This window comes from Labrus mixtus, chromosome 17 (genome assembly GCF_963584025.1).
Source record: "Labrus mixtus chromosome 17, fLabMix1.1, whole genome shotgun sequence".
In the NCBI taxonomy this organism is placed as follows: domain Eukaryota; kingdom Metazoa; phylum Chordata; class Actinopteri; order Labriformes; family Labridae; genus Labrus; species Labrus mixtus.
In genome coordinates, this window is record NC_083628.1 from 17,429,221 (window position 1) to 17,443,055 (window position 13,835).

General features: G+C 44.7%; 2 protein-coding genes across 2 annotated transcripts; both read left to right on the top strand.

Moving 5' to 3' along the window:
• Window positions 1–775: 775 nt before the first annotated feature.
• LOC132992621 (uncharacterized) lies at window positions 776–3,583 on the top strand. The gene is made up of 2 exons (XM_061062054.1): window positions 776–1,856; window positions 2,005–3,583. The coding sequence occupies exons 1-2, from the start codon at window positions 1,229–1,231 to the stop codon at window positions 2,436–2,438; spliced, it is 1,062 nt and encodes a 353-aa protein (XP_060918037.1). The 5' UTR covers window positions 776–1,228; the 3' UTR covers window positions 2,439–3,583.
• A 1,917-nt stretch (window positions 3,584–5,500) lies between these two features.
• On the top strand, window positions 5,501–11,960 carry cfap53 (cilia and flagella associated protein 53). The gene is made up of 8 exons (XM_061061724.1): window positions 5,501–5,637; window positions 6,588–6,817; window positions 7,425–7,598; window positions 7,951–8,254; window positions 8,972–9,190; window positions 10,660–10,876; window positions 11,461–11,563; window positions 11,658–11,960. Exons 1-8 carry the CDS (start codon window positions 5,569–5,571, stop codon window positions 11,890–11,892), a joined length of 1,551 nt encoding a protein of 516 aa, XP_060917707.1. The 5' UTR covers window positions 5,501–5,568; the 3' UTR covers window positions 11,893–11,960.
• The last annotated feature ends 1,875 nt before the right edge of the window (window positions 11,961–13,835 follow it).

Below are 13,835 nucleotides of genomic sequence, written 5' to 3' on the forward strand. Positions count from 1 at the left end.
ACTACATGTTTGATGACTGTATATGTCTTTGGTAATAGCTTCTCATGTTTTAAGGTTTGTGTCCAATGTTTTTAATCATACTACCGGCTGGTCTTGAGTACGTTTATGTTAACTGTTGGCAGATCTTCAGTTGAACCATGTAAGGATTATAGTGCAAACATGGGTAATAGTCTGTCTTTATCTCTATAGTGGACCGATAACACAATGATTTCATGATGAACACTGTCCTGTCTGTCTTTTCAAAAGTCAAACTGAAGGGGGGAATGATGTCTCTTAGAAAACTGCTTTTAGACACACTGGAGGATTGGGTGAAGATGAATTCAACAAATTCAAGTTTTTCCTGCTGGATCGTGGCACACTGGAACCGTTTAAGCCCCTCCATAAGAATGAACTGGAACATGCAGACAGGCTGGACACAGTGAATAAGATAATCGAGACCTACGGACAGCCTATAGAAGTGGTGAAGAAGATTCTAGTGATCATCAACAGAAATTATCTGGTGGAGAAACTTTCGAGCAGCAACAGCACAGAAGCACAAGGTCAGCTGTAGGAGAACATAAACTAAATCTTCTGCTATATTTATAATAATACAACTGTGTACCAAACCTGTAGTGTTTCAAATCAATGAAGCCTGTTTCTTTTTTTACAAATGCATGCTAAAGAGAAATTATCCCATATTAAAATAATCTTCAGCATGTTTACAAAAGTGTGGTATGTTTTTAGATTATATTATTCTGAAAATTTGTGCACCAGTAGAAAGTGGTCCTGGACCACGGGATGCACTGAAGACAAGTGAAACTTAGGGACTGAAGTATTCAGAATATGAAAGATTGTCAGCCTGTTTCACGGGTTGATTCCATACACTGCACAGAGATAGACTACAGGATCGCTCCCAGCTCCATTTCAACCCCATTTAAAAATCCCTCAAAGACAAGCTCCAAGGAGGCATCCTCATCAGACGCCTGTATCACCTCAGCTGCTTTATTTCAATGTTAAGGAACAGCTGCTTTAGTCTGAGCTTATCATTCTATCTCTTAAGACAGGGCCCAGACACCCTGCAGAGGAAACTCAGGTCTGCTGCTTGTATCTGAGATCTCATTTTTTTAGTCTCCACCAAAAGCTCATGAGCACAGGTGAGGGTTGAAACGAAGACAGACCCCCCCCAGACCCAGCTCCCTGTTCCCCAGATCTGGTCCAACCCTTGCATTACAGCTGAAGCTGCACAAACATGCCTTCAGATGTGATCGTGTACGAGATCTTTGGCTTTGAAGACAAAACTCTGCCCTACTCTCTGAACATCATTGATACTCCTGGATATGGAGACATCAGAGGGACTGAACATGATGACGCCATCAGTCATAGATTATTTGACTTGTTCCGCTCACAGTACGGAGTTCATGAGATGAATGTCGTGGGTCTGGTGCTGAAAGCAAGCGAGAATCGCCTGAGTGACCGTCAGAGGTACATCTTTGATTCAGTGGCGTCTCTGTTTGGAAAAGACATGGAGAAGAACATTGTCATTCTCATTACAAACTCAGATGGAAGAATACCTGGAAATGTTTTACAAGCTGTCGAGGCTGCAAACATTAAATGTGCCAAAGATGAAAAGTATCATCCTGTTCACTTCCTGTTTCAGAACTGCCAGAACATCCAGAGAACAAAGGAAGCCAAGGTTGCCTGGGAAATCACAAAGTCAGGAATGAGTGAATTTGCAGACTTTCTAGAAAAGACTGAGATGCAAAATCTGAAGCAAACAGCTGATGTGTTAAAAGGATGGATTGGACTGACAGCCTGCATTCAAAACCTGCAAGACAGAATCCAGAAGGATCTTAAAGATGCTAAACAAGAGATGAAGAGCTGAGGAAGTTGAAGAAGCCTATGCAGGAAAAGAAGACATCAGTGATGGGATGTGGGCATTAGCATTGTTTAACGGAGCAGTCTGTTGTAATGTCTGTAAACAGACCTGTCACTATCCATGCACAATGGCCTGGTATCTCACATGATGTTCTGTCATGAGAGATGGCTCCTGCACTGAATGTACCAGGAAATGTCCAGCATCAGATCATGTGAAAGAAAAGTGGAGATATGTGAGAAAGACAAGAAAAGTTCCAAAGATAAATGAAGCTATGAAACAAAAGTATGAGAAGGGGAAAGCAGCTCATGAGCGACTTCTGAAAGATCTGAAGGAGCAACAGAAAGATCTCCAGAAAGACAGAGATCAGTGCTTAGAAGAGTCCTTCCAGCATGTTCTCAAACTGGAGGAGATCGCTCTGAATGTTGATTCACTGTCCACTCTTGTCCACTTGGACTTCCTGATTGAGAAGATGGAGGAGAAAGACAAAGAGAAGGTCCAGAAACTGGAGGAGATAAAAAGTCGGGTGGATGAAGGAACCAGAGCAGGACTGCGGTACAAACTGACTGCAGCAAAAAACAGTTAGAAAGACAAATGAGATGAACAACATCATGTGAGCAGACGTGTAGAAAATAGATCTGTACCTGCCTCAGAACTACGCAGTCTTCAGTCTTTGTTTTCTTGCTTAGTTTAACGACAGACAAAACTCCAGTATTTCCATATGCTGACTGACTGGTTTCTCAGTTTTTCCAGTTATTTTAATTTAAGTAGTTTAACAGGATGGATTTCAGTGAAAGGCAGCTTGACTTGCAGTCCCTAAAACGGGCTGAAGAGTGTTTATTCTGGTTTTATTCACATGTTTCATTTGTTTTAGAGAGGATACTTCTGCACATAATTTGGCTCTAAAAACCTCATAAACATGGGACACTGGAGCGTCGTGTTCAGTGATGCAACCAAAAACAAAAGCGCTGAGATTCGACTCCCCACTGAAGGCTCAAGATTCAAATTGTCTGTTTGATGTCAGTCGTCCTCTTTTGAGCTCCACAGTGTGATGTTTTTTACCAAAATGACAAAACAATAAAATTGAATCACCTCATGTAAAGTTTTCTCAAACCAGCGCCCACTCATATCAGTGACACAAGAGAAGTCAAAAACACCAGCCCATCTACAAACAATCTTTCACAATCACTGGTGAAATCACAACTTCACAATTTCTCTTTTTAATTTAAAGACTTATTTTTGGGCTTTTGCATTTATTTAGAAAGGAAAATGGATAGAGTAGGAAATTGTGGAAATGGGAGGGGGGGAATGGCATGCAGGAAAGGAGCCGCAGGTCGGATTCGAACCCAGACCGCCTGCTTGGAGGACCACAGCCTCTGTACAGGTGAAGCCCTAACTGCTAGGGCGAGTTTCTCATTTTGAAATAATATTATTTCCCCTCATCAATCAGGGTTTAGACCTGGCCATGGTTCAGTCTCTGCAGCATCCCTAGTGATATATAAAGTTCTAAATCCAAATGTCCTGATTCCTTATGAAATGATTTTGGTTCGTTTTAGAGGAGTTTGAAGATATGACTTTGTTAGCTTGACTGTAGCTCCATAAGAAATCTGTGGAGTCACACACTCGGGAATAATTAAGCTGAATTCCTCTGAAGTTGTAATCACAAAGATGAATGAGAAAACACAAATAAATCTGTACTGTAGTCAGAATAAATGGAGGTTGGTGCTGAAAGATGACTCTTTGTGATGGTTTCTTTAGACAAGGTGGGAGAATACAAACCTGCTTCTCAGTGATGCCACACATCACCCGATGTTTGTGTAAACTGAATATCATGCTGTGTTGACATAAACCAGAGACTGAGAACATAAACTCATCAAGAAAATGTTTACTGAGGGAATTAATCGACTGAAAAGTGACTTTAATTTCCCATGGTGCCTCTTTCTTTATGAAAATGTTTTATGAAGTCTATTTGAACCTTCTCTTGTATCTTCTGCTTTGAGGCTCTTAATCTAAAAATCAGGAAGAGGTTGAAACAAATGGTGAGACTGCAGTAAAATAGCTTGCACTAGTTTGGAGCATTGGTTTGGAGTCAGAGCTACAAGAAAAGCTCAGGCTCTCCGTGCTGACTGCACTCAGAGTACAAGCTGCTGCCCCCTGCTGGCTGAAACACTCAGCAGCTTCAATCATTTTATACAAATCCTTAATTAACTGAATCAATTAGATTTTTATTTTAGCAAAATGTAACTAATAGGCTACAAAATAAATGGTTAAATCAAACAAATGACTCTCCTTTCTATGGAAGCCCATTTCCGCCAGTTAAAAATAATTTGAGATAATAAAGTCATAATTAGGAGATAAAGATCAAAATGTTCTCTTTGTTTATCATGTCCCTTGTTCAAGGGGTTTATTCCGTGACTTCTGCTCCAGGGGCCTGTCCTTGAACGTAGTCTTCAATGTGACAGCGATGCATCCTTGAATGTCTTACAGTATTTATTGACTTATTTATTTCTGTTGTCCTTAAACTTAGCCTTTTATCTGGCCCTTGTGGATGTCATTGCCCAAACAGACCACACAAGGGTATCATCGTATCAACGCTTACCTTTGCGAAATAGTGATTTGTTTGTTGTCTCTGATTAATCTCCTTCTGTTGTTTGTTTGTAAATGTCTGCATTGTCTGGGTCGACTGTGGAACCAAATTGCCCTCTGGGATAAATAAAGTTGTCTAAGTCTAATAAATTATGAGATAAAAGTTTAAATTACGAGTTGGTAAGTGTGCATGTGCTCCAGCTGGCATTGCAGTCCCAGCATCTCCTCACTCGCCCAGCCATATAAAGGATATGCAATCCTAAACAAGGCAATTCAAGCAATCCTAATTCTGCCAAATGTAGTAAACGTTAGATGCATGATAAATAGTTATATATTTTAATCTGGTTGTCGTTAGAAATAAACACATTACATTGCTGTTTAAGTAGCATTGACTGTACCGTTTAACTGTCAATGTACCACACAGTTATTTTGTAGGCTAAAGTTCACGGTAGTAGATGGTGTCCCTGACTTTTTATCTCATAATTTCGACTTTTTATCTCATAATTTTGACTTTTTATCTCATAATTTCGACTTTTTATCTCATAATTTTGACTTTCTCTCTTTTTATTTTTTTAACTGGCGGAAATGGGCTTCCATACCTTTCATCTCTTTCAAAGTACAGATTTTAAAACATAACTTCTCTAACACATTAAACACAAACAAATAGCCTACTTTTATTGTAATTTGTATCCTCCCGGTTAGCAGACACTTCCTGTTGTTCTCTAAATGGATTCAATGTCATTAACTGATCGTTGATCTAATAAAGTTGTTTTTTTTTTAAAGCAAAGCAAAGTTGTTTTTTTTGTTGGGTTTTTTTTTGGGGGGGGGGGGGGGATTCAGTGACTCCGTAGTTAGGGTTAGAAGAGGCTCATGGGTATTGTAGTTTGATGACAAATAAACGGACATGAAACGTCAGTGACAAAGTTTAAATACAAACTGATATTCAGATGTCATAAAACACGAAGCACGAACAACCGTAGATCCATATCTGTGTGAGAAACTACTGAAGTTTTGAGGAGGTGAACGGAAACATCAGAGACGGAAGGTAGACGTGATGACGTCCCCTTGTTGGCGGTTACCAGGGTAACTGTTTGTTGTCGGTGTAGCGTTCAGACATCAGAGTTTTGAAGATGCTGCTGAGAGAAAGAAGAACAAAATGTGGAGAGTTTACAGGACCGACGCCTCATTCAGTGGCTGTGGTGAGACACACACACATACACACACACACACACACACACACACACTCACACACACACACACACACACACACACACACACACACACACACACACACACGCACAGAGCGTAAAGGGCCTTTGAGATAGGACGCGGTGCGCGCAGAGCGAAATGGGAGAGCGTACACGAGTGAAAAGCGGCAGGGCTCGTTGCTAGGTGACCGAAACAATAATGTCACATAACTGTAGGCCTATGTGTCCTCTATTGAGAAAAAAACCCGACTTTTCTTCTGCTGCTGAGCAACAAAGAAAAAGAGTGTTGAAACAATCAGGGCTCGTCAGAATGAGGGAGAGTTTAGTCTCGTCCAAGAGCTGCAGCTCTATAAGGAGCATGACACACATCACTGCTCTGTTTGAAACGCACCTGGTACCCCCCAAACTGTTGGAAATATCTTTCCAAACAAGATATTTCTTGTCGATGTCCCGGTAGGTCTTTAAACTATAGCTCAGGAAAGTGAGACACTGTTTGTTGTGATCTTATCTTCACTCTTATTGGCACGCAGAGGTGACGTCAGGGCACAAGGAGACTTGTGTAAATCAGTGTAGTGATGAAAAGTACAAAGTGTAGTGCAAAGTACTTGGTCTTTTTCGATTCTCTGATTTTTTTTTTTAATTTTCAAAATCCAAAACAAGAAACAGGAGAAACAGCAGAAAATGTTTTAACTTTTGAGAGAGCACGAGCACGGAGGACCCTGTGCTGCGCTCAACTCAGCAGCAAGGAGATGTGCGCTTGTGCATAGAGGAAGGGGCAAGACATCAGCAGCTCCACCAGCTGATCTATTCAGCGCCCCCTGGGGGGGTATTTCGGTTTCACTTTTCTTTTAGTAAAAGAGACGGGTTGTCCATCTTGTTATATGCTCAGGAACAGATGCTCACAGATATTAACCTGGATATTTGTGTTGTGTGTCAAACAGAGTGCAAAGTTCCCGTCCCTGAGGCCGCCAGACCACCTGATCCTGGACAGACGGAGACAGGAAGAGACTCGAGACCAAGTCCTCCAGTTCTCAAAGAACCAGCAGACCTGCGACATCAAGAACTCGTGGCTGAAAAGCTCAGACAACCGATTCCTGAGGGGAACCGTTGAGAGACGAGTCCGAGACGCTCTGGACCAGCAGGAGGTCCAAATTGACCACAGGAGAGAGAGGTCAGTCTAACCAACAAGTGCTTCAGCTCGAGTGTCGAATACTCTACTGCGTTACATGTCAGGAGGAAATCCTGAAGCTTTACTGCTCAGAGGATAAACATGCTCATATTGGTGACCTTTAACGCTGACGCCATCATTAATACTCCATATTTTAATACCACGTTAATTAAAGAGTCTCCCTCTGTGTCTCCACCTGTGTCTCCACCTGTGTCTCCACCTGTGTCTTCACCTGTGTCTCCACCTGTGTGTCTCCACCTGTGTGTCTCCACTTGTGTGTCTCCACCTGTGTCTTCACCTGTGTGTCTTCACCTGTGTGTCTCCACCTGTGTGTCTCCACCTGTGTCTCCACCTGTGTCTTCACCTGTGTCTCCACCTGTGTCTCCACCTGTGTGTCTCCACCTGTGTGTCTTCACCTGTGTGTCTCCACCTGTGTGTCTCCACCTGTGTGTCTTCACCTGTGTGTCTTCACCTGTGTGTCTCCACCTGTGTCTTCTCCTGTGTGTCTTCACCTGTGTGTCTCCACCTGTGTCTCCACCTGTGTGTCTTCACCTGTGTGTCTTCACCTGTGTGTCTCTACCTGTGTGTCTCCACCTGTGTGCCTCATCAGGCTGAGGGCTCTGTTGGAGGCAGAGGAGCAGCAGCTCCTGCAGGAGATGGAGGAGAAGGTGGAGACGTCAGTGGAGAGACAGGCAAAGATGAGAGAGCGAGCTAAAGCCCTGAGAGAGCGGAGAGAGAGAGATCGACAGCAACTGGTGTCAGAAAAGATGGAGCACCTCTTCAGGTAAACCTCCGTCATTTATTTCTCTGCTGTCCCTCAAGTCGGACTTTTTGGACCTCCATCTTGGTTTTATGGAGCCAGAAGTGACCATATTCTGGGGAGAGGCTGGAGCTCTCCATATAAGTTATCAAAGCTACAGTCTGCACCTGTGGCTTGTTTATTAGCCAGGTTTGTTTCTCACAGACTCAGTTAGCTGCTAGTTGTTGCTAACATGTAAATAAATAAAGTTCTAATGTGACTGGTTGTAAAAAGTGGAGCTCAGACTTGTTGGGCGTCCTGTCTGTGTATCAGAGACCGTAATCAGACCTCTTAGATCAGTACCTGACTGTGTTTTGGTGATCCTGGGTGTTTTCAGGGAGCAGTGTGAAGAGCTGCGGACCACCCTGAGCCACCGCAGGGAGCAGCAGGTGTGTGCAGAGCGAGCTGCTCAGGTGAGGAGTAAGCAGGAGCAGCTGCAGCGGGAGCAGGAGGAGGAGAAGATGTTCGACGAGCTGTGGGAGGCAGACCGACGCGCCAAAGAGCAGCGAGAGGTGCAGAGAGCACAGCTTCAGCAGCAGAGAAACAAGCAGCAGCTGGACGTCATCAAGACACAGATGGAGGCTGCAGAGCAACAGAGACAAAAACACAGAGAGCTGAGAGAGGAGGAGGCCAGGCTCATGGTATGAACACATTATTATCATTAGTATCATGTTATTGTAAATAACAAACCATGGAGCCAATCAGGAGTGTGTGCAACCCCCGACCTCTGAGAGTAAGGTAGCCACAAAACAAGAATGAGTCCTAGACAGCAAATATTGAGTCATTTATTGTTTTAATTATCAAAAATGTAGGAATACTTCGAAAACTGTCCAAATTACACAAAAACATGTGGGAGGGTTTTCCACATAGATAGAGCAGCTTCTGAGGATCAGAGAGCTGGATAAAGTCAGGATATTTATTATCAATGTCATTAAAGAGTGCCTCTCTTAAATCTTTATACATGTCACAGTGTAGGAGGAAGTGAGATTCTGTCTCCACTTGTCCTTGATGGCAGAGTGAACACAGCCTGGCCTCTCTGGGTAACCAGTTCTGTCTGTGACGGCCTGTTTCTATGTCCAGACTGTGTCCACTCAGTCTGTACATCGTCATGGTTTTCCTCAGCTGGCAGAGGGGACTCTTATCTGGGTTCAACTCTTGGCACTGAAGGGCTTTGAACTGGTAGGAGTGGGGGTCACTGGATTGGAGGTGTTTCTAGAATGTGATGGCTCTCTTTTGGATATTAATGATAATATTAAAGATATTGTATTATATTATATTAATAATATTAATGTTTAAATATTTCTCTCTCTCTCTCTCTCTCTCTCGTTATCTCTGTCTTTCTCTCTCTCTCTTTCTAGTTGCAGCAGCAGGAGATGCAGCAATTGCAGCAGCAGCGGCAGCAGCAGCAGCGTCTCAGTGATCAGCAGAGTCGTCGCCGTCAGCTCGATAAGAGTTTGCGTCTGAAGATGAAGCGTTTGTCTCGGGAGCAGCAGGACGAGTTGCAGCTGGACATGAACATCCTGCAGACGCTGCTGCAGCAGGAGACCAACGAGAGACAGGAGGTTGCTCAGAGGAAGGTAAACACACCTGAGCTTATGGAGTTTGGTGGTTCATTCCACCACCGGGGGGCGACAGAGGAGAAGAGTCTAGTTAGAGATTCAGAGCGCACACACACCAGGCAATCCGTACCAAGTAACATGCCAAAGCACGCTTAACCCCGAAAGTCCAGTTCATTTGGATAGTGTGACCGCTCCATACCTCAGCCCTGGCACGCTTGGAAGAGGTGTGCTTCAGCACGGTACATTTCTGTATCTGACTAACATGACTCAAAATAAGACAAAGTCAGTAAAGTAGTCGTGATCTCTGTGTTGTTCCCCGATATGCGGACTTGATCTCTTGTCCCTTTTTTCTCTTTTTTTTGAGTCCGCCTGTCGTGTTAACTAAGCACGCTTCATGATCATTATGTACAAGAAGGAACCGTGCTCAGGCCCGGGTTGTCCTGGAGCAGTGTGAGTGCAGGCCAGTATAAGGAGATGAACAGCGGAGTGACGTGCTCTTTTAGGAAGGTTGAAGACCAGTCGTGCTGCTGCATTTTGTATCATCTGCAGAGGTTTGATAGTGCATGTAGGAAGACCTGCCAGTAGAGAGTTGCAATAGTCGATGCATGATATCACAAGAGCCTGTACCAGGAGCTGTGTAGCATGTTCTGACAGGTAAGGTCTGATCTTCCTGATGTTGTACAGGGCAAATCCACATGACCGGGCAATCGAGGCTACTTGAACCTTAAAAGTTAGCTGGTCATCCATCATGACACCCAGGTTCCGGGCAGACTTTGTGGGCATGAGTTTGGTTGTTCCAAGCTGGATATTGATCCGTAGTTGCATAGAGGGACCGACTGGGATGACAAGGAGCTCAGTCTTTGAAAGATTGAAGGTGCCGTTCATTCATCCAATCCTGAACACTGATGACTAAAAACTATAGCAGCAACGTTTCAGTCGGGCTTCCTTGGGAAACTTCTGTCGGTCATCCCTCCCTCTTTTTTATAACTGTAATGTAAAAGTCCTGCATTAATATGATGTTTCTGTATGACCTACACGGAGCTGAAGTCTCCTCTAGAATCAATGTACCTGGTTACAGAAGAGCTCAGTAGATGTAGTTATACGAACTGACCAGCAGGGGGCCTCAGAGCACCATGAGGAACAGATAACAGATCAGCTGTGACGTATATAGACCAGACTCCATGAACATGTCATTTTAACCTTCAGAAACACGGGAGCTGCAGCTCTGCCTGTGCTCTGATCACCACCACAGACGTTCAGTTTGGATCAGGACGATATTTAACACGGACAGACTGAGGAACAGGAGCAAGACACACAGCCTCTATTGGATCTTATTGATGAAATACTACAGAATCAGAGGGCTTCTAACCACAAACAGCTGTTACATCGTTTGAAATCCTCTTTGAATGAAGTGAAGATGACACTGATTTGATTTAAAGGTCGGTCCTTCAGGTGCTATAACGTTCAGTGTGGTGGTTCCTGGTCAGGTGGAGCTGCGTGAGGAGCAGCAGAGGTACCGTCAGTATCTGTCTGAGGAGCTGCAGAGGCAGAGGAGGGAGGAGGAGGAGGCGGGGCAGCTGATGGAGGAGAAACTGAAGGAGGTGTGGAGCAAACGGGAGGAGCAGAGCCGACTGCAGAGAGAGGCTAGAAACCGTCTGATGGAGGAGGTGATGGAGGCTCGCCGTCTGCAGATACAACACAAACGTAAGAAACACACACACACAGTCATCAGCCGCCTGAAGTTTGTCCTTATTCTCATGAGTCCTGTCACCTAGCAACCTGCGTCAATGATGGGCGTGATTTGTAGTTGCCCCCCCCCAAGGTCTGTGTCAGACCCAGCAGCAAGCACAGTGCACACTCCATGTCTTGAAAAGCCCTTAAGTCAGAAACAAAGTCAAACTAGTTTTAATGTAACGTGTGTGTGTGTCTGTGTGTGTGTGTGTGTGTGTGTGTGTGTGTATGTGTGTGTGTGTGTGTGTGTGTCTTTCTGTCTGTCTGTCTGTGTGTGTGTGTGTGTGTGTGTGTGTGTGTGTGTGTGTCTGTCTGTCTATGTGTGTGTGTGTGTGTGTGTGTGTGTGTGTGTGTGTGTGTGTGTGTGTCTGTGTCTGTGTGTGTGTGTGTGTGTGTGTGTGTGTGTGTCTGTGTGTGTGTGTCTGTATCTGTGTGTGTCTCTGTGTGTGTGTCTGTGTGTGTGTGTGTGTCTGTGTGTGTGTGTGTGTGTGTCTGTGTCTGTGTGTGTGTCTGTGTGTGTCTGTGTCTGTGTGTGTGTTTGTGTGTGTGTGTCTCAGTGCACCTGAACCTGCAGAGACAGGTGGAGCTGTCGTCAGAGAGGGAGGAGCTGAACAGAGCGATGGAGGAGTTGAAGCTGATGGAGGACGAGGAGAAGATACGGTAAATAAAAAAACTTCCAAGGGTTGAAGTTCATCTGGATTTGAGCGATTCTGATTCCAGAGACCAAACTCACCTGGTCTGTGTGTCCCTGCAGGCAGAAGCAGACTCAGGAGGCATACCTGTCAGACCTGCAGGCTCAGGTGAAGCTGCAGCAGCAGGTGCAGTCCAATCAGAGAGCTCAGGTTCAGAGGGAGCACCTGCAGGGTCTGATCCAGCAGGAGGCCTACAACCAGAGGAGAGACCAGATCCTGTCCAGGCCCCTGTCCCAGACCTCCGCAGCCCCACCTCACCCCTTCAGACGAGCAGGGGGGTCCAGGTCCGCCTCCTGACTCCGCCCCTCAGAACACCTGACTCTGCCTCCTTCAGTCTGTGTTTAAATAAAGAACAGTGAAATGTATTTTTTTCAAACTTTATTTAACAAACAGAACAAAACAATTACAGCTGTGAGGTAGACATTGAACAGAGGAGTTAGTCAACATGTTGTTGAACCGAGTCGAGACCAAACATCAATCAATCAAACTTTATTTTTATAGCACTTTCATACAAATCATACGATCTGATGGTCAAACGACCTGAGAGCTCACGCTGTACGAGTTAAAAAATGACGGAGCGTTCAACAGAAAACACCAACAGACAGAGGATAATTTCAGTTGTCTCATGCACGGTTCAAATATGCCCACCAGATTAAACGTCTCTGTCTCTCTCTCTAACTCTATCTCTCTGTCTCTCTCTCTCAATTTCAATTCAATTCAATAGAGCTTTATAAGCATTGAAAACATGTTTACATTGCTAAAGCTAAAGTCAGTTCAGTTCACTAGCAGCTTAATCTTAACAAATCTTCCCCGTCGGCTGGAGGTCTGTAGATATTTCCAGCCAACATTTCTTTCACGATCGGAGGGGGAAGACGGATCAAACATGCATGCCAGCTGTTGCCATGGTGACTTCAGAAGCTGTCTGTGAGGTTTTGTGCAGGTTCAATCAGGAGATCGTCTCGTGGCTTTCACTGTGTGAGTTCTTGCAATCGTATAAAAAGATATCAAACATGTCAAACATGTGAGACAATCATCGGAACATTGCGAAAGAAAAGACGAAATGATGAAACATTTAACTCTCAATCAACCTTTTAAAGATAATCATAAAAATGTTACCGTGCCACCTTCTGGAGCAAAAATAAAAATCATAATTTCTAAAGTTCTTCTACTTTTGGACATTGAAATGCCCTCAGACGGTTCAGCTAACCTTCAGGTCTACAGAGACGTCTCCACATGTTTCTCCACCATCAGGTGAGCTCACCTGGTGGGCTGTTGAGTAATCGAGTGTTTGTTAAAGGTGAGGGAGGAGATCCATGTTACCATTAGTCTGAGAGGGTTTTATTGTGAAAGAGACTTCTTGCACATTAAGCCAACACTGAAGTGCAAAAAACCCTGCAGTTCCCAAGAGTCTGTCTCCTGCAGTGAGTCAGTCCCCATAGAGCCCCATGTTAAAATGTCCATCTTTACAGCTGCAGTTCCTCCAGTGTCCACTAGAGTCTGTCTCCTGCAGTGAGTCGGTTCCCATAGAGCTCCATGTTAAAATGTCCATCTTTACAGCTGCAGTTCCTCCAGTGTCCACTAGAGTCTGTCTCCTGCAGTGAGTCGGTCCCCATAGAGCTCTATGTTAAAATGTCCATCTTTACAGCTGCAGTTCCTCCTGTGTCCACTGGAGTCTGTCTCCTGCAGTGAGTCGGTCCCCATAGAGCCCCATGTTAAAATGTCCATCTTTACAGCTGCAGTTCCTCCAGTGTCCACTAGAGTCTGTCTCCTGCAGTGAGTCGGTCCCCATAGAGCCCCATGTTAAAATGTCCATCTTTACAGCTGCAGTTCCTCCAGTGTCCACTAGAGTCTGTCTCCTGCAGTGAGTCGGTCCCCATAGAGCCCCATGTTAAAATGTCCATCTTTACAGCTGCAGTTCCTCCAGTGTCCACTAGAGTCTGTCTCCTGCAGTGAGTCGGTCCCCATAGAGCCCCATGTTAAAATGTCCATCTTTACAGCTGCAGTTCCTCCAGTGTCCACTAGAGTCTGTCTCCTGCAGTGAGTCGGTTCCCATAGAGCTCCATGTTAAAATGTCCATCTTTACAGCTGCAGTTCCTCCAGTGTCCACTAGAGTCTGTCTCCTGCAGTGAGTCGGTCCCCATAGAGCTCTATGTTAAAATGTCCATCTTTACAGCTGCAGTGCCTCCTGTGTCCACTGGAGTCTGTCTCCTGCAGTGAGTCGGTCCCCATAGAGCCCCATG